The sequence below is a fragment of the Pithys albifrons genome, chromosome 6, assembly GCF_047495875.1.
Source record: "Pithys albifrons albifrons isolate INPA30051 chromosome 6, PitAlb_v1, whole genome shotgun sequence".
Taxonomy (NCBI): Eukaryota; Metazoa; Chordata; class Aves; order Passeriformes; family Thamnophilidae; genus Pithys; species Pithys albifrons.
The window spans coordinates 16,390,625-16,410,571 of record NC_092463.1 but is presented as its reverse complement, the minus strand read 5'-3'; the positions used below and the strand labels follow the sequence as shown (position 1 = coordinate 16,410,571).

The 19,947-nt window shown below is 45.0% G+C and overlaps 2 protein-coding genes across 3 annotated transcripts in view; one reads left to right on the top strand and one right to left on the bottom strand.

Moving 5' to 3' along the window:
- Positions 1 to 874: 874 nt before the first annotated feature.
- On the top strand, positions 875 to 11,819 carry UBR7 (ubiquitin protein ligase E3 component n-recognin 7). Its single transcript, XM_071557629.1, has 11 exons — positions 875 to 1,121; positions 1,674 to 1,807; positions 1,974 to 2,034; positions 3,137 to 3,232; positions 4,300 to 4,353; positions 5,500 to 5,605; positions 6,661 to 6,845; positions 7,376 to 7,507; positions 7,914 to 8,076; positions 8,895 to 8,956; positions 9,685 to 11,819. The coding sequence occupies exons 1-11, from the start codon at positions 957 to 959 to the stop codon at positions 9,775 to 9,777; spliced, it is 1,251 nt and encodes a 416-aa protein (XP_071413730.1). The 5' UTR covers positions 875 to 956; the 3' UTR covers positions 9,778 to 11,819.
- A 1,430-nt stretch (positions 11,820 to 13,249) lies between these two features.
- BTBD7 (BTB domain containing 7) overlaps positions 13,250 to 19,947 on the bottom strand; it is a 56,497-nt gene continuing 49,799 nt past the window's right edge. For both annotated transcript variants that reach the window (XM_071557627.1, XM_071557628.1), the window contains one exon: positions 13,250 to 18,020. In XM_071557627.1, coding sequence (XP_071413728.1) covers positions 17,205 to 18,020 — 816 coding nt within the window. In that variant the 3' untranslated portion in view covers positions 13,250 to 17,204. The remainder of the gene's footprint in view (positions 18,021 to 19,947) is intronic.

Here is a 19,947-nt window from a genome sequence, read left to right as displayed (position 1 = left end):
GGCTTGTGCTTTTTTAAGATCATATTTTACAAAATAAGTATTTCCAGATTTTACTGCTTTATTTTAAAAGCTTAACTCACATGAAGAAATATTGACTTGGAAGAAGTCAATAAAAAAAATGCAGCGATCCGAAGAGCTCTGAGGAAAGTTTTGTATTTGCGACTAGTTTGCTAAAACCTGTTCCCAGCGTACCAGGCACAACCGTGACCCACACGCCGCTCACGCCCCGGCGCATCCTTTCCATGAGGCTTCCGTATCAGTGTCGGGATGGGCATTCCGCTCTTAAAGGCGGAGCAGCAGCGCCGCAGGAGCCGGCGCGGCCCCGGGCCCGGGCCCCTCACAGTCGGTACGGGGTGTGCAGAGGCACCCCCAGCCCCCGCACGGTCCTCACGGCTGCTGCACCTTCGTGCGCTTCGGGGGCGGGTCATCGCCGCCCGCCGCCGTGTCCACGTTGTTTTCATCTTCGCCTTCATCCTCTTCGTCGTCCTGCTCCTCCTCCTCCTCCTCCTCGCCGTCCTCCCCGCCACTACCTGCCGGGGTGAGCGGCGGGTGAGCGGCGGGCGGTGCCCCGAGCCCGGCGGAGCGCCCCGGCCAAGCCACCCCCGCCACTCACCACGCCGGGCGCCGCCCGCCGCCTCCCGCTCCTCCTGCACCAGCGGCGCCAGCAGCTCCACCACGCGCTCCTGCAGCTCGGACAGGGCGCGCCGCAGCCCTCGCAGCTGCGCGGCCTCGCCTCGCTCCGCCGCCGGGCACGGCACCCTCACGGCCCGTGTCCGCCCGTCGCGGCCCCGCAGCTCCGCCACCAGCTCCGCCATGGCCGCGCCCGCCCCGCCGCCGGCACCGCCCCCGCCCCCGGTCACGTGCGCCGCGCGCCATTCCGCTTCCGCCGTGGCGCCCCCTGGCGCCGCCGCGGCCCCCGCGCTTCCCGCCGCCCGCTCGGCCCGCGCGGCGCCGCCATGGAGGCGGCGGCTGCGGCTGCGGAGGGCGGCGAACCGGGCGGCGGCGGCGGCGACGAGCCCGTGGTGTCCCTGGCCGAGGTGCTGGCGGAGAACGAGGAGCTGGAGAAGGAGGCGCGGGCCGTGCTGGGGGGCAGCGACCACGAGCGCTGCAGCTACGCACAGGTGGGGGCGGGGCCGCGGGCGCGGGCGCTGGGGCGGGGCCGGGGGGCAGAGGGGCGGGGACAGACGGACAGAGGAGCGGGGACAGACGGACAGAGGGGCGGGGACAGACGGACAGAGGGGCGGGGACAGAGGGGCGGGGACAGACGGACAGAGGGGCGGGGACAGAGGGGCGGGGACAGACGGACAGAGGGGCGGGGACAGATGAACAGAGGGGCGGGGACAGATGAACAGAGGGGCGGGGACAGATGAACAGAGGGGCGGGGACAGATGAACAGAGGGGCGGGGACAGACGGACAGAGGGGCGGGGATAGAGGGATAGAGAGGCGGGGCCTGGAGGGACAGAGGGGAGGGGCGGGACCAGGATAACCAGGGGGCGGGGCAAGAGGGGAGGGGCATGGATGGACGGAGAGGCGGGGCCAGGGAGGACAGAGGGGTGGGGCTAGAGGGAGAGGGGGCGGGGCAGAGGGGCGGGACCGGGAGGGGCAGAGGGGCAGAGGGGAGGGTCCGCCCCGCCCTGTTCCCCTCAGCCGCGGCCGGTCGGTGTCTCCGCAGGGCGCGGTGAAGCGCCAGGCCTTGTACGCCTGCAGCACCTGCACGCCGCCCGGTGCGGAGCCGGCGGGGATCTGCCTGGCCTGCAGCTACGAGTGCCACGGCACCCACCGCCTCTTCGAGCTCTACACCAAGAGGTACAGCCGGCCCGGGGCCCAGCGTGCTCCCTCCCCCTCAGCCCCGGCGGGCCCGCTGGTGGCACCCTCACGGCTCCAAATAACCTCCCGCGAGTTGTTAAGAACACAAAACACAAGGTGTTCGCACTTAATAAACTCCTCCGAAATGCTATGTTTTTCTTTCTAGGAATTTCCGCTGTGACTGTGGGAATAGCAAGTTCAAAAATCTGCAGTGCAAGTTACTCCCGGTAAGTTCAGGCATGTTCCAGACGTTCAGAGTTAAAATAACACTCCTAGGAGGTCAGTGCCTCAGCCGGACTGACTCACATGACGCCTCCATCCTTCCCAGCAAGATGGAAAAGGTGGGAGTGTTACAGCAGGAGATAAAATTGTTGAGGGACCAGAGGGAAATGTTGGGAGGAGAGGGAAGGTTTGGTCCTTGTCATCTATGAACGCAGCAATTCTGCATCCTGTCTCAGCACACTGCCAGCCACGGGTTGAGGTGTCTGCACTGATACATCTCCTCAGTTTTAAGCTGGTTTTTGTGCTGCCATTTTGCAGTTGCGTTAAGGAAATTTAAGGCTGAGCAGCTGCCAAAGGGACAGTTCCCTCTCCTTTATGGTGGCATTAGTGCCCTAATATTTTTTGATATGTCATCAGCAGAGCCTACTGATAGGATAGTTATTTACTGTATTAAGGTGCTTGTGCTTTCATACTTGGTGGGCATTTTGAAGTTGTCTGGTAGCTGATAAGTGAAGCAGTGATGGGATGCTGCTTGGCTTGGCTTGGCTTGGCTGCAGTGCTGCTCCCAGGATAACAACAGTCCAAATGCAGAAACAGACAGTGGGTTTGTGCATGTCCATTTTGTTCTGAGAGAATTGGGACGGATCCAGAGCTAGTCAGCCGAGCCACAGTGCAGTGATCCCCACAGAGACACGTGTGACAAGTTTAACATGTTACTGTTTCTCACCTGAGTCAGTGAAATGGATCAAGTGGTTGTTCCTTCTGCATCAGTCGATTGCAAAATCATTTGTACAGGTTAACTGAACTTCAGTATTTCTCCATTAATCTGTCCTGACACCACAGTTGCCATTTGTTACAAAGGTGTGCAGACTGTTTTTCCTCTTTGCTTTTGAACTTTAGCGTTCCTCACATGCCCTGTCTGCTGCTCACTGAATAGCACAGGTGTCTGGATAATATCTTTTCTTTTGGATAGTCAGGCTGATGAATATAATGATCAGTTTTAGCAATTAAAGTGGAACAGAAATTGGGGTTTCCAGATTGTACATATTTTCTGTCTTTTGTTTTTCACTGCATTGTCTATTGAGACATTTTTTCCTTTCCTCCTAGGAGAAGAGCAAGGTGAATTCAGGAAATAAATATAATGACAATTTCTACGGATTATACTGTACTTGTAAAAGACCTTATCCTGATCCTGAAGATGAGGTAAGAAATACAAAACAGAGTAGCAATCATATATCAATGGTAGTCATGCAAGATATTGTGTAAAGGGTGATCAGTGAACTGCTTGGTAAGGAAGGTCTCACTTTAAGGAATCGTATGTTCCATATTGGTTGTCATGTGCTGTATAAAGTAATTACTTCATCTCTTTTTTAATGGTAAAATATGTATATACTTTAAAAGCAGATGAGGAGGACAAACCATCATTTGGACAAAGTGGTGTTGCAGTTCTCTGCTTTCCCCTCTTTGGAATTGCAGAGTTCCCTTAGGGGATGGGATTCTCATCTTGAGAAATGTGTGAGTGCAGAAAAAGTGCATTGCACGTGTTACGAGAGCCCAGAACCTGCTTCCTGGTGCCTGTGACAGTGCTCTGACAAGGCTTCTGGGTGGGGAGAGTCTGTCCTGTAGCACTGGCTATGGCTTTCCTTTATGGTAGCCAGAACACTTTGTTTGAAGTACTAAACTACTTGTTTGTAGTCACAGAAGTCAGATGTTTTAAAGAATATGGAAGACACGAGTCTTTAATATACAAACAAAAGTATTTTATAAGCTCATTTCTCTGAAATCCAGAGATACCTAAACATTTCTGGAGAAATCATTAATAATTGTTTTATAACAAAGCATTTTGTACTGTGCTGCATTGTGACCAGTTAAGTTCAGATTCTGGCATTCCTATACCGTCCTGGTGATAGCCTGAGTATCAGTATCTTCTGCTGAGCTGCTGGTTTATTTATCATTTCTGTTTACAGGAAGATACCAGCACTGTATTAACTTTTATCAGCTCTTTGTGTGAGAAAGTCATGCCCTGCTGAGAAAACTGGTTTAGTATTAATAATTGGGAATTTCTACAGCCACGATAGTATGACAAATGACATGTGCTGTTGAACCTGAGGAAAGCAAAACTCACTAATGAAGCACCGACTCTTTATTAATCCCTGGGCCATGGTGAAGAGGGAAATGCAGTTCAGTCAAGCAGACTTTATATAATACTGCAGTTTGAGGCTTGTGAAAGATTCTGGAGGTTGCTGTTAATAATATGACTGTTCATCTAGATTCCAGATGAGATGATCCAATGCATAGTTTGTGAAGACTGGTTCCATGGAAGGGTAAGGAATCTATAAATAGCAGAATTGCCATTTGCACAGAAATGAGTTAGTGTTGGTTATTCTTGGTTATTCTTACTTGGGAAGTTTGCTGTAGTTCCCAGAAGAGATTATTACATGACTTGTAAGGTATTTGCCTTCATCCTATGCAAAGGAACGTTGAAAGTCTAATCTTGCACTGCTGTGTAGTTCAAAAACAATAGGAAGAGCCCTACATTTTTTAAGGTTACCACTGCGGAGTAAAGTAATAAGTTTATAATGATCTTTTTAATTGGCAAACTCAAATCAGTACAGTCAGTGAGGAAAAGATTCTTACTGAGGCACATCATTATCAATTACCTGAATAGTTCTCTGTTCAAAAGAATGCCTTTTAAACTTTTATTCATTTAAGTAGCAAGGAACAGACCGTGCTGTTCGTTCCTGATTTTGAACTTTGTAGAAATGTTTAAAAGCAATGCAAGTGAGTGCTCTACTTAATGACTAAGCAGTAGGAATTCAGCCTCTTGTGCCTTGAAGGACACGAGTGAATTTCACGTTTGAACTTGCAAGATCAAAGACTATAAAGAGATGATTTGCTTCAGTTAGTGTTCTGTAGATAAACTGTTGGATTCTTTTGTTTAAGAATGTGAATGAGGAGTGTTGTGCTGCACACTGTGAGCTCTGCAGGAATGGTTTTTAAAAGGAAGCCACTAAGTGCTTTTGATTGCACTGATATTTCTCACCAGCTTGTGGAGAGTTTTGGGACCTAATTCTCAAGTTTAGTATGTGATCAATATGAAGACTTTACAATCTCTTACATGTAAGAAAGGAATCATAAGAAGTTATTTAAGAGTTGAAAAGTGCAGCATGCAAGAGGTATGTGCTATGTTTAGGTCAGTTTAGCAGAATATTATTTAGAAATGAGATTTCTCGTTAGGTAGAAGGCATAAAAGGGTGGAGATGAACAGAATTATTTGAGTTTTTCCATGGAATTTTCAGCTCTTTTCAGTCTTCAGATTGTTCTAATAATCATTGTAGAAAGTTAGCAAGAGGATTTGCTTGTGCTGAAAATGTGATGGCAGCTAATGTTTTCCTTCCTCTAAACCTGAAGTTGAGTCTGTTAATTTGCAGCAGATGCTTCACTACTGTGTGCTTGTTTCTTTCTGGCAGCATCTTGGTGCAGTTCCCCCTGAAAGTGGAGACTTCCATGAAATGGTGTGCCAGGCCTGCATGAGTCATTGCCATTTCCTGTGGGCCTATGCATCGCAGTTAGCAGGTAAAGAAAATTAAGAGATCTGAGCCAATATTTTCTTAGCATGTTTTCTTTCCTAAATCTTAATTCTGTGGTGCTCACTTTTATTTGTTTTATTGAAAATGTGCTAGGACAGAACGAATGAAGATTGAATACTTGGCTCAAGGAACTTAATTTCTGAACTGGATCAAAGAACTGAAGAGCCATCCTAAGGGAAGCAGTGAGGAAAACAGCTCTTCCAGAGGCTCTTAGTTTAGCAAAGAGTGAACAATAGAGTGACCTGAAATTAATATGTTAAACCTTAATCTGAGTAGAACTGGGGCTGTGCTCAGGACACACAATCCCTGCGGTCACACCAGGCCTCTCTCGGCTCTGTGGACTGCAGGATCAAGAGGATAGATGACTTGATTTCTGTGGAAAGAGCTGGTTTCATGTAGTTTCCAAAACACTGCTTGTATCAACTGGTGATTGATCTTCTACATGCCAGAAGTTTCAGTCGTATTTTTGAGAAGGCCAAGTTTGACTACCTGGAGTTCTTTTCCTTCCAACATAGACATAGTACAGAATGGGGGGTTTATTTGTTTTTTCCACCCTCTAACCACCTATGCCATGGGTCACATACTTGAAATGACATAAAAATTAAAACTTGTTTTAAGTAAGGAGGTGGTTAATGTAGTTAATCTGTGATGGAGTTTTTGAGGTGTGTGCCTGGAGAAAATGACACAGCAAAAAAGCAAATGACAGCTACTGAAACTGTGTTAGCTCACAAGGGGTGTCAGGAAGACAGATATCTTAGTACAGAGCTATCTCAAACTGTGATACCCTCTTCCCTTTCCTAGGGCTTAGATTTTGGGAAGCAGTGTTTTAGAACAGAGTATGAAAGGTGAAGGAGACTATAGTGAAAGAAAGAAGTTTCTTTCTGTACCTATGTCACGGTGTGTTTGGACAGCTGTAGCATGTCCAGGACCCTGCAGTGTCCTTTCCAGTCTCCCCGAGGGGCTCTCCAACACTGCACTGTGAAGCAGAGCAAACACCTGTCTGGCACAGCATTTTCACTTCTGTGGGTATGTGTATTCCAGTTCCTCCTTTGACCAAAGTGAACTCCCTTGAAGATGAAGGGATTCTCCTGAAGGTTGAGGAAAGTGAAGAGCAGAAAAAAGAAATTAAAAAAGAAAGTGGGGTGGAACACCAAGACACGAAGGAGCAAAAGCAAACAGAACAGTTTAACGAACCATCCACCAGCTCTGGGTCTGCCTGTCCCCAGGTAAAATGTGCTTTTTTTTGTGACCTGTACATCTTCATATTGCTGACAGGTGAGGTGGGGCCCACCTCACTCTGCACGGGCTCAGGGAGGGGCTGAATGTGTTCAGTCAGTTCCTGTGTTCCCCTTCAGTCACTGACACTTCAGATGTGCAGTCTCTGGAGCACAGGCTGTGAACAGGGTGTGATGTCTGTTTGCGGATAGGTCAGATCCGTCCCTCCTTGCCAGCCACGTGGCCTGGTCACAGAAGTGACCTCTGTTTTTTCTTATACAGGGATTGTAGCTGCACTTGCATGATGGTCCAGCTCTGAGTTCTTACTTATGGCTATTGTAGTAAATTTCTACAGAAATTTCAGGGAGAAATTGATAAAACCACATCAGAATCCTGATGTGGATGGTAATACAGGTTGTTTATAAAACAGATATGTGTGAGACAAAAGAAAAATCTTGCCTAAGTAAATGGACATGCCAGAAGGAATGGGGTATCTTTGAAGTGATGTTACAGGGTGCTGAACACTCTCATTTGAATTCAGGTAGTTACCAAGAATGAGGAGCCAGTCTGCAAGCTGAAAGAGCTCCAAAGCAAGCCATTTTTAAAGAAGGATACTGCCACCTTTTGGCCATCGAACTGGAGAAGCAAATTATGCACCTGTGAAGACTGTTTGGTATGTATGCTCCCTTCACTGCTATCACTGATGTGGAAGAGGGAGGGAGGAGCTCCCAGACAGTCTTTGAAGAGCTTTAGGTAAAATCCATGTAATACTCTTACTCTGCTTATAAACACTGGAAACTCCTTTATCCCACAGAAACAAACAGTACACTGAGTCCTATGGAATTAATATAGCATGAAGGGGCTTCTAAACATTTGTATTTTCTTGGTTGCTTAAATCCAGTATTGCTTGCAAGTTTTTATGGGGAAGTGTTGGAAATGGTGGATATAAATTACTTGATTATTGATGTTATTGATGTTACTGATTATTGATGTGATCTTGAACAAAAAAAGGATTGGAGGAGAGCATCTCCATCTGAGAAGTTTTGTCACATAGAAGTAAATTTTGCTTTATTCTTCAGAAAATGTATTCAGAACTTGAAGTCCAGTTCCTGACAGATGAATGTGACACTGTCTTGGCTTATGAAAATAAAGGTACCAGTGACCAAGAGACAGAGAGAAGAGATCCTTTAATGGACACCCTTAACAGCATGAACAGAGTCCAGCAAGTGGAGCTCATCTGTGGTAAATAGAACTTCATTTTTAGAATCTGCCTTAACACTTTAACTGAAGAGTTTCCCACAATAGATTTAGTCCTGCAGTGTAGCGTCAAACTATTTTTGAAGTAACAACTGACAGGTTGCACACCTCAGGATTACACTGGAGAAGTTGGTCCTCTCTGGCCCATTGTTTACAACTTAAACTTTCAGTGAGACATTAGATGGTGTGGGAACCTTCACCATGTTTAACATCTTAGGTACTGTATTGACAGTAATTTCTTTAACATGTATTATTTAACATTAATTTGCACCTATGCTGTCTGACTTACTTATCTTAACCCCGTTCTGCTGTTGGGCAGTCTCCTGTCTGGGGAGTGCCAGGCAGGTGTCAAAGGTGACAAAGCAGAGCTGAGGTCTGTTATACCTGGAGCTATTTTCCTCTTCCAGTGAGGGCTTTGTGGTCTGGCAGGAACAGTTGCCCAACCCCAGTTACAGGCGAGGTCTTTCCACCATGACCCACACTTGTTTTTGCAGTGCAAAGCTGGGAGCAGGGGCAGATTTTAATTAGTTCTGCTGATTAACTCACTGAACTCTATGCATTTCTGTGAAATCAACACAAACAAATACTCACACTGCATTGTCTCATAAATTATTAGGCTTCTCATGTTTACTCAGACTTAGCTTTTTTATTTTCATTATTTCTAATCCAGTTCAAACTTAGATTTGTTTAAAGTAAACCTAATGAATGACAAGAAGAACAAATTGTCTCTTTGAGTCAGCATTAAACTAAAACTGGGTATCTTACTGGTTTCTTTTTCCCTTGGCCTTTGCTTTGCCATCCAGAATACAATGATTTAAAGACGGAACTGACGGACTATCTCAGGAGGTTTGCAGATGAGGGAACGGTAAGGTTCAAGTCCCAGAATTTGTTTGCCAGAAAATGTTTTTTAAAGAATTGTTGAGGGCTGGGTGCTGAATACTGTGATGTGCTGTAATATTTTTTTAGCAGTTGTATTTCCTTAATCACATTGCTGAGAGGTGATGACGATTATACAGAAATCTGTCTGCAAAGTACTGAGAGCAGTTCTTATATGTCAGTGAAATTTCTGTTGCTCTAGGAAAAGTATTCAGGGAAAAAAAGCTCTTAAATGAAAAGCACTTCTGTTTTTTCTTAGATTGAATTTAAACCCTTAAAAGAATAAGGACCAAATATGATTGTCAGTCTTGTCAGTTGTTTTCCTGCAGGAATTTGCATGCTATTATTAACATTTGCATCTTGGTGGCTGGTTTGCTGTATTGCCATTCTTAGTTACATTGGAATGAGCCTGAAGTGAGCTACTGAAAATCTTGATTTGCATTAAATTTTCTGATAAAAGCAAGCGGTCAAAGCCATTAAAGGGCCATTGGAAGCTTTGCTTCAAGTGTTCTGCCTTAGGGGAACTCGTTCCCCGGTTTGTATTCTCTATAATAGAATTTGGGCAATAATTGTCTCCTTTGGGTGCAACAGCAAAGCTGTGTCAAAGAAACATCAGGACATTTGCTTTGCTGTGCTTTGTGTATTATGTGGGGATAAAACAGGATCCTTAATTGAGCTCTTGCACTGCACCACAACTTGGGTTTCATACTCTTGTAGGTGGTTAAGAGAGAAGACATTCAGCACTTCTTCGAAGAGTTTCAGTCACGGAAAAGGCGACGGACTAACCGGATGCAGTACTACTGTAGTTAGACTGAGGGTTTGGGCCTGAAAGGACAACTGGGAAAACAATATTCACTGGCAAACAGAAGAAGCGTCTTCAGTATTTGGCTTCTCATCAAAATCCAGCTGTCCAGGAAACATCTTCATTTTGTCTCATACTTTATTTGTAGTGACTAAAACATGTTCTTAACAAGTTCTTACCATTGCAATTAGAGGGGTTTTGATACTGATTGACTTTGCATTCCCACAACAGCCAGCCTTGTCTCCAGGGAGAGTGGGCTTGTTCCCAGAATGGTGTGTCACTGTTTGTTCCCTTTAGCCTCCTGTCAGTGCCTCGAGCTGTGCTAACCCCACGTGGGGTCTGCCTGCCCTGCCCTCCCCCTGCAGTGCAGGAACACGCTCCGTGCTTTCAAGCTCTGTCTCATCCTGTGGGGTGCAGCAATTCTGGTGAGGGAGGGCTCCCTGCACCAGGCAGTGTCTGTCCCTGCCCAGGGCCCATGGCTCTCTGCACCAGGCTGTGTCTGTCCCTGCACCAGGCAGTGTGTCTGTCCCTGCACAGTGCTCGTGGCTCCTGCAGCTGGGGTGGGCACAGTGGTGGCTGTGGGTGACCCACAGGCTCTGCCAGGGCAGCCAAGCTGTGCGGGGCTGCTGCTCACCCAGCGCTGGGGAAGTGCTCCCTGGGCAGGTCAGAAGGGGGGCATCAGAGGTTGGGCTTGATATTCTTATCAGGTTTTCTAAATTTAAAAACTTGTTTCTAATGTTGTACAGTGACATTTTACATGAAAAAAATTTAATTCACTCATTAAAATATAAACAAGATCTAGGAGGAGGTACTAAATTACAAACTAAGCATGGGGCTTTTGTTACAGGACTTGTGATGTGCTTTGATTTCAAAAACTAGCCTACAGTAAATTATTCTACTTAGAAATGTTGCTGAAAACACTGCAGCATCCTGGTATTTTGCTACAATATGAAATATGGTCTTTTTATAACCACTGTGATAAGCATGGGACAGGAGATGTTTGACTGACTTTTAAGACTCTACACTTAGCTGCAATTAAGAATTTTTGTAATTTTGGAGCCTAATGTAGTCTTTAGTTTTCTTTATCCACAGCCCCCAAAACATACATTAAAGTTCTAGTTTTTGAGGATTTCTATACCGTGGGGTACTATTCTGCTTCTATGCTCATGATTTTTGAGAACAAAGACCTCTATCATTCGCACTATTAACTGTTTCTGACCATTTTATTTACAAAAACTAGTTGTAGAAGCTCAGTTCATCTGTTCCATAGAATTATGAAATATGCCGAGTTAGATGGGACCCATCAAGGATCATTGAGTCCAACTCCTGGCCCTGCACAGGACACCGCAAGAATCCCACCATGTGCCTGAAAGCATTGTCCAAATGCTTCTTGAACTCTGTCAGGCTTGAGGCTGTGACCACTGTCCTGGGGCACCCGTTCCTGTGCTCAACCACCCTGACACGCAACCTGAACCTGCCCTGACTCAGCTTCAGGCCATTGCCTCAGTCCTGTTACTGGTCACCACAGAGCAGAGATCAGTGCCTGTCCCTCCTCTTTGCCTCACAGGGAAGCTGTAACTGCAATGAGGTCTCCCCTCAGTCTCCTCCAGGCTGAACAGACCAAGTGACCTCAGCTGCTCCTCACACAGTTTTACCCCAGGGCCCTTCACCATCCTCCTGGCCCTTTGGACACCCCAATAGTTTAATATCTTTCTTATACTGTGGCACCCCAAACTGCACACAACATTCCAGGTGAGGCCACCCCTGTGCAGAGCAGAGCGGGACAATCCCCTCCCTCGACCAGCTGGCGATGCTGTGCCTGATGCCCCCCAGGACAGAGTTGGCCCTCCTGGCTGCCAGGGCACTGCTGACTCACATTCAACTTGCCATCAAACAGAATCCTCAGGTCCCTTTCTTGGTTGCTTTTCAATTTTTAAATTTTAACTCCAGGTATTGTACATGCTTTTTTTTTTGGTAGCAACTGTTACAGGAGTTGTAACTGCACATCTAACTACAATATAAAAAAAATTAAAGAGCTGTTCAATCTGTACTGTCTTGTTTTTCTCAGTGCTGCTATGGCCTTTTGTTTGCATCCAAGATCCTGGCAGGCACAGGGAGCCCAGTGCTGACCTGCTAGCTGTGCCACCAGGATACATCGTGGGGGCTGAGTCAAGCCCGGGATTCCTAGAACTTTGCCTCCACCTGACCCAGGTGTGAAACGTCCTGCCATCAAATACAGTTTAGAGCAAGAGAAAGAAGCAGGATGGGTGATATTTGCACTGAAAGGGTAGGGGAGAGGCTGCCCAGGGGCAACGTGTCCCTGGGTTCCAGCTGAGCTCAGAGCACCCTGAACCGAACACCTCCCTTTTCCAAGCTGTGCTGTCCTAACACAGTAAATAAACAGCAAAAGGCCCCAGGGCACATGGAAATGCTGCAGCGAGGCCCAGCCCTAGCGCTGCTGTGCTCGAGAAAGGACAGCAGTAGTGTAAGGAGTGGGGAGTTTAAATGCAGGAAGTCTTTTGATTTATGTAATTTTGTATCAATGTAATTTCCACAGAAAGGAATTACTGTGGCTCTGGTTGCACAGAGGGGGTCAGCACTGACCATGAGCAATGTCCATTCTTGGTACAGGCCCACACTGCAGTCTTGATGCAGGTGTCACCTGAAGGGACGCAGCCCCAACAATCCCCCTTTCCAAAGCCTAAAGGCTCCCCCCAACAAAGGGGCATCGGCAGCCCCTCTCCTGTAACTGCAGTGGCTTAGAACCACTGTTGCTAAGTGAACTGAAAGCCTGAACCTGAATACATTAGATTTGTCTGATTTAGGAAACTCCTAAGACTCATCTTCCTGGGCATGAGTGAAGGTGTCAGCAGTTAACATTCAGGATGATACAGGCTCTCTCTCCACACCCATCTCTGCTCTGTATCAGGGTGTAACTCAGTATTTTGCTCTTGAGCATCAAAGCAGCTGGATGACACTTCTGAACTTCATCATTGCTTTGAAGCAGTGAGAGACTTGTTTCTGTGAATGAGATGTAATGAATAGTCAGCCAATGCAGCAAGATTGCAACTTGGGAGTGCTGGTACTGACACACTTCCCACAGCCCCAGCTCTGAGCAGCCCTATGGCCTTTCCCAGGGAATGGCCTCAGTCAGTTTGGCTCTAGCCAGAACTCACAGAACTCTTTTACTGAAATGCTTTTACTTTTTAATGACTGCCTGATCAGTGCCACTAATTTTGAATCCCTCTTTTTACACTGATTTATGTCATGTCTTTGATGTTCAAAGCATTATTGTGCACTTTCATTCCCCAGCAGGAACAAACCTTGTCAGTTTGAGGAGCCTTTACAGTTAGAGGGCTCCTTTCTGTCTGCATTGCTCCACTCCTTTCCCCGGCCCTCGGGCGCTGCAGGCCTGGGGTGAGCAGGGCCAGGCAGCGGGTGCTGCCACTCTCAGCTCAGGGAAGCAGCCACACAAGCACATTCTATACAAGCCATTTATTTGAAATGCCAACTATACCTAGGATAAAGTCAGTGTTACATGCTTCTCAGCAACAGTAGAAAAATAGAACCAGTGAAAACCTTTTTACAACTGTAATGGTACTCAAAAGAGAAATGTATTGTTTTACAATGCATCACACAAGACTAGAATTCAAGTTTGGAGGTACCTAAATAAAAATACTATTTTGTTTTAAAAAACACTATGTACAATTGAAGCGTAAACAAGTTTTACAAAGTACTGGTTATGCAGGTTGTAGAAAAAACACTTGCATAGGACATGAAGTCAGTTTAAGAAAGTTTTCTGAGCCTTTAGCATTGAAGGCACTTGACTTTATACCAGTAACAACACAAGGACAAGGAACAAATCCATAACACTGCCAAAGGCAGGGCTGCCTTCTGGCAGTACAGATAATTACAGAAACCCCAAGTGCGGTTTTACATGTTTCCCTCAGCTGTTCCCTGCACCCAACAGGGCTCAGCACCATCTCCATCATAGAAGCATAGAATTATTAGAAGAACAAACAGTGCCTCAATGAGCTTTAGTGTTCTTTCAAAAAAAAACCCAAAACAAACAAACAAAAACCCCAAAACAAAAAACTCAACCAAAACAAACAAACCAAAAACCCAAACTAAACCAACCCCCAACCCCCCACCAAATCCAGACCAAAGAAACCCCTAAGACAAACATTTGGGACATTCCAGGACCAAATCCCAAGGCTTACAAGTACAAGTGGCCACAGCCTTAAATTTCGTAAGTGAAACTCCTTAAGAACAGGAAAAATACAACAAGAAACTGCCAATCAACACAGCAGTTACTAATACACAACCACAGTAATTCCATGGAACAACAAAACATTTCAAGGGAAAAATGTGTTTCAGGAATTAAGTTATTCATCCATATATTCAGGAAAAGAGGAAGGATAGTTGGGGAATAGGGAGTAAGTTTTTGCATGTTGCTCACTAAACGCAAGTCTGAGCTCTCATGTTAATAGAACCAGGAGCACAAGTCTCCCTCATTCAAGAAAATATCATGTTTATACCTCTGTCCAAGCAAAATGCTCAGTAATCTGTTATCTCCACCAAATTTATAGGAGGAAAAGGTGTCCATTTCCAGCCTAATCAGAAAGTGCTTCATGTAAACAAGGAGCTTCTGCACCGAAGTTTCAGGAGACAGAGAACAAGTAGCAGTTAGCACATGTGTGTTGTGCGAGTGAGATGGAGTATGAACACTGGCTTCTGACTAATGCTTCCATGAAAAGATGGTCTCTCCCCTCCCTCTGCACATCCAAATAACGAAATCCTACACTGGAGTAAAATAATACAGTTCCAGTAATTCAACAAATCTTTTTCCATTTCAAATCAGCTGCCATATTCTTCCCAACTCAAAATATACAAGTGAAAACACAGATTGTCTACATGGCCTGATTGTCTTTGTGGCCTCAGGACTTGTCTTTCATTCTGCACCTACTTTTAAACACTTTATTCTTTTTTGAATACTGCTCTAAAACACAGACATGTCCTCCCCAGAGGCATTTCTCACCAACTTAATCCAAAGTCAAAGCATTTAATGATTTTGATTAAACTATAAAGTCAAAGCTTCTCATCTTCATCAGCCACAACCCCTAAAATTTCAAACCTAAAGTTACATCTGTTGATCTCAGCTGCACGCTGACCAGGTACACAGAGCCACATCAAACTGTGATAACTAAAATAGTTTTTCTCAGGTACATCTATCAGTTTTAGGTAAAAATAAGTTATTCAGAATAATCGTCTTCTGAGGATAACTCTAACCTATCAGTAATTAAGCTGCCAACACACATGTGATGCCAGTGCAGGCAGTTTCAGCATTCTTGTGTGTGATGAAATTTAATGCTTCTGGCGAGGATGAGACCCTCGTGTGCGGTTAGAGCTGTGCGGTCAGACAGCCCGTGCTCAGATCCTCATATAGCACCCAATGCCCCTCAGCCCCACCCGCAGCAGCACTGCCCCCCTCACACCTTGCACTGAACCATGTTCTACTTGGCAGTCCCACGGAAATCCCACACATGGGTGATAAAGCCAGGACCACCAAGTGCCTTGACTGCAGGCAAAAAACAGATTAAAAAGGCTGAAAGAGGAAAAAAAAAAAAGAAAAAGATTTGCCCTCACGCACAAGACACATCACCTGTGCAGCTGAGTTTCTGCTCCAATCCTACCCCACACTCTCTATGGCTGCATCTCAAAAGAAGCATCCACAGACCTTCCACAAAAACAGGAGTTCTATAGATGTGTATGCAGAAGACACGGCTTACGTTAATGAAACACACTAGGTAAGAATTGGCCATCAACTAAAACCACCAGTACAGCTGCAGCAAGATTTCTGTTAAAATAGTATTAAGCATTTTGAGCTGCAGCAATCAACTCAACCTAACCTTAAAAAAGTCCTTAGGTCACACCTGGGACTAAAGTGTTCTACTACAGGGAAATTTATTATAGAAACTGCATTTAAAATCCCCCAAACAGGCCTTTACTAGAAATCACTACACTGCAGTGGCATCAGATCCCTACCCTGAATGCAATGAATCTGTTAAAACTGCACAGTATTAAGGATGCACTTCATAATTGTAACTGTTCCCCCTGGTCCACTGCTGAACCCCACCCCAGTGGGAGCCAGCCCAGATCACCACCATTCCCTCCTCACATCCTGTTAACAAAGGAATCTCATTTCTGTGCTTTCAAAAAGCAAAGTCAGGAAATGGAGGCATAATTTAAGTGCTAAATCTTCACACAAGTCATGATGCTGAAGCAGTGACTCTTCACTTGGGCTCTGCTCACAGAACAGCTGCAATTACGGAGGCAGCAAGACATGAGATCAGGTAAGGAACACTGAACAATGTCATCAAGAGTGAAGCCCTTTGTAACCATAGGCAGGAGAAAGCAAGGCAATGGACAGTCACCTCGGCACCTTTGGGGAGAGGGAACCCTCCCACGTGTTCAGGCAACAACAAAGGTACATGCCTTGTCTTCCTGATACTCCACAAGGCAGCAGGAATCCGCAAACCTGGTCTCCACCTACCCCATGTATGAGCAGCTGGAAGAACAAGTAATTACTATCAATTTTACAGTATTTCTAGGTTTATTTCTGCATGGGCAAATCAACAATTCTAGTCTGTCTAGTAAGTGCTTCCAGATGATCATGGGAGTTCTCCATGGGCACAGCTGAACCAGAAGCAAACAGACTCAAATTGTTATATTCCAGTGAATTTTGCTAGAATTTGGACTCCTAAATTTCCTTCTAAACTCTTAAAATCCCAAATATAATTCTTGAAGTGGGATAAGACCAGCTGCCAGAACTTTTCAAACAAAACATTAGACTGGATTCTTGCTGTAGTCGTAAAAATCAGGAAGATTTCAGACAAAAAAAAAAGCTAACTAAAAATGTAGGTTTTTTGATGTGCTGTTCTTTGGAATTCCTATAATTAAAAAATAAACATGTTGTTACTATCTCATAAGAAAATACATTTCATAATGTGCAACCCAATGCACACAGGGAATCGGCATGTGAAAGGGTAAATGCAAAAGTATGAAAATACAGTCCTTTAAATGTGACATTAAAGTTTAACATATTAGTACAAAACTAATACACTAAAATAGATGTACAGGTGCAAAAGGCTACCAGATTGTAGGAAAAAAGGTACCAGCTTTTTTTTTTTTTTTTTTGGAAAAGGCTTAATTAAATATGCTCAAAAAAACCTCCCACAAAATAAAACCAGAAGCAGCATTAAAACCAAATAGATAACATGCTGTCTCTAATAAAGCAATGTATGTACAAAAGAAGAGAGCAAAGCTGAATTTTTCTGCTGGCATGAAGGAATTTGTCTGACGGAAGTCAGGTCAAAAGTTGCAAGGAATGGGATGTTTACAACTCTTAGGCACAGAGAAATAGTGGAGGTTGCTTTCATAGGGCAGATTTTTTGTACAGGAAGTCTGGTTTGTTTGGAGACCTCCTTCCTCTGCTCACTGCATCTTCCCTTTCCAAATCTGCATTTCTCTGCGCTCCATGTTCTAAAGGCTCATCATCTGCCAGTCTCCTGCTGGGTCTCTCTTCTGGCATTTCAGAGGTGTATGCAGAGAGCGAAGGTCTGTTGGAGGTGAGCCCATAGGTTAAATCCGTTTCCATTTTTGCTCTTCCCCTGACATGAACAGGGCCATTCCCAGCATTTTCCTGGTTAGCCAGTGCCAAGTCCAGGCGCTGGGGAGGTTGTTCTAAGACATCGAGGTGTATTGGCTCATTCTTCTGCCTGTGTTGGTGCCCATCTTGCGAGAGCAGGTATTCCCTCCGAGAGTCCTCTTGCTTTTTAGGAGATATCTGGGAAGGTAGATAGGCTGACTTTAAGCCACTTGGTGATGCCTTATTGTGGCTATACAAATCTGGGCCAAAATAAATGCCTTGTGAAGGCAAAGGGCTGTGCCTGTTGGGTGCTGGAGTAGAGGGTCTGCATGCAGCATTAGAGAAGTCATAGAAGTCAGGATATTCCTGTGGATTTTCTCGAGCATCTATTTTTTGCTCTATTGCATGTTTTTTCCGAGCAGTAGGCATGTGTCTGTTCTGAATACATGAAATGTGCTGGGGTGCGCCAGGCCCCACCTCTGTTACTGCCTGGCTTAGCTCTGTGTCCACTGTGAGCTCTGGTAATCTTCTGTCTTTTAAAGACATTGCTGACACACCCATGGCGATATCTGGCATCAGTTCATTTAGCAAGGGCTGAGTACACTAGAAAAAAAAAGAAATTAGAAATAAAGATAGATACAAACTGTATATAGGACTGTTCTTGTAATTCAAAATGGCATTTTCTTAATCTCTAGCCAACCTCAGCCTGCAAGTGTTCTGCACTGTTTAAGAACATACTTTTATCCACCAAGCTTCATCTTCCTGCTTCTTCCCTTCATGAAGCTGTTGTGCCATAACAATAGCTCCTTTTAAATGTGACTTGCCTTGAGAACGCAGTAAAGGACACTGTACTGTTAAACTTCTTAAAGGCAGGCCTGCTGTAAGCCACTTGCAATTATCAAACTAAACAAGGTACTCTGTGCAGAACTTACCAAATGGTTTGTTACAGCACAGAGTTATAGTGCAAGAGAGCTACAAAACGCAAATGTCATCACTATAGATGCAACCCTTCTGCTTGCATTCCTTATTTTAGAGTAAGTTAACTGCAGGCACGTGTGTGTGTGTGTGTGTGTGTGTGTGTGTGTGTGTGTGTGTGTGTGTCTGCCCATCTGTCTGTACCTGTGTGCACAACAACCTCAGGGCTTGGGGGAGCATCAGTGATGGTGCTCACTGGATCCACCAAGTGCATGGAAGTTGTTGCCTGGCATTTTTCTCACGTACTCCTAAGCTTGTCTCAATGCAGAACAGCTCATATTTCAGCCTTCCAGAGAGGAGAGTTAAAATTTCTACTTGAATTTATTTATAATGAAAGGAATTTTACTAATCATTGATTACTAATAACTCGCAAACTGCAGAAAGAATATAGCACAAAAATATCCCCCATATTAAGCCTATGTTCTTCCTTGCAGTATTTATGGAAACATTCCAGCAGAAATATTTCTAATGTGAGAAAGATGACTGTACGGTTTCCCTAGGGAAGACAGTATTGATCAAATGAGAGACATGACAAAACCCATCCTGAATAAACAATGGCAAATATTTCTAACGTGAAGTTAAATATTTTAACCAAAAATATAAAAAGAAGTGCAATGTATTTAAGACAACAGCTAAAGAGAAAAAAATAAAATCCATGTTTCTTTCAGAACTCAAGCATAAAATCTGCATCTACTGTGCAGGTTTTCAGTGTGACACAATTATGTAGTGACAGCTTTGTGAAGTACAGGAAATGCTAAATAAAGAATCTGGTAATTTATTTTTGCTCTCAAAAAACTATGTCTTTATGCAGTATCTTATATTTCATTGTTTTCATTGCATCGTCTTGTAGTTAAGCAACTATAAAATGATTGCTTTTAAATGTTATAACAAACCCCTTTGTATTGGCAATCACCAACTTCTGCTTTCCTATTTCTTTTCAAATATTTCACAGCTGCAAAGCATTCACCTTCTTCACACATGTATACAGAGAACCTGTTCAGACTACTTACCTGTGAATAGCCAATACCATCACTACGTCTACCTGTGAATTACAGCATGCAGGCCACAACTGAAGTTGGCTCATGCTTTGTTTCAGTGTAGAGCAAACCACACTTGCCACATGAGGAGTGGCTGAGAGCACTTGGTCTGTTCAGCTTGGAGAAGAGGGGACTGAGGGGAGACCCCTTTGCTTTCTACAACTTCCTTGTGATGGGAAGCAGAGGGGCAGGTACCAATCTCTTCTCTCTGGTGACCAGGGACAGGACCAGAGGAAAAAGTATGAAGCCAAGTTAGGAGAGATTAAGGCTGGGTATTAGGAAAGGTTCTTCACCCAGAGACTGTGCACTGGAATGGACTCCCCAGGGAAATGGTCTTTTGTACAGGCACATGTACAGGTGTGATTCTTGGGGCTGTCCTATGCAAGGTCAGGAGCTGGACTTCTGATGATCCTGTGGGTTCCTTACAACTCAGGGTATTCTATGATTCTATAATCTCAGGAGATTCATGCGTGCCACCAGCCCCTCTGAAAATGCTCCTGCTCCTGGAACATTCATTC

Coding starts and splice junctions, on each gene's coding strand:
- UBR7 (XM_071557629.1), top strand. CDS start 957: ATGGAGGCGGCGGCTGCGGCTGCGGAGGGCGGCGAACCGGGCGGCGGC. Junction 1,122..1,673: donor AGCGCTGCAGCTACGCACAG/GTGGGGGCGGGG, acceptor GTGTCTCCGCAG/GGCGCGGTGAAGCGCCAGGC. Junction 2,035..3,136: donor TGCAGTGCAAGTTACTCCCG/GTAAGTTCAGGC, acceptor CTTTCCTCCTAG/GAGAAGAGCAAGGTGAATTC.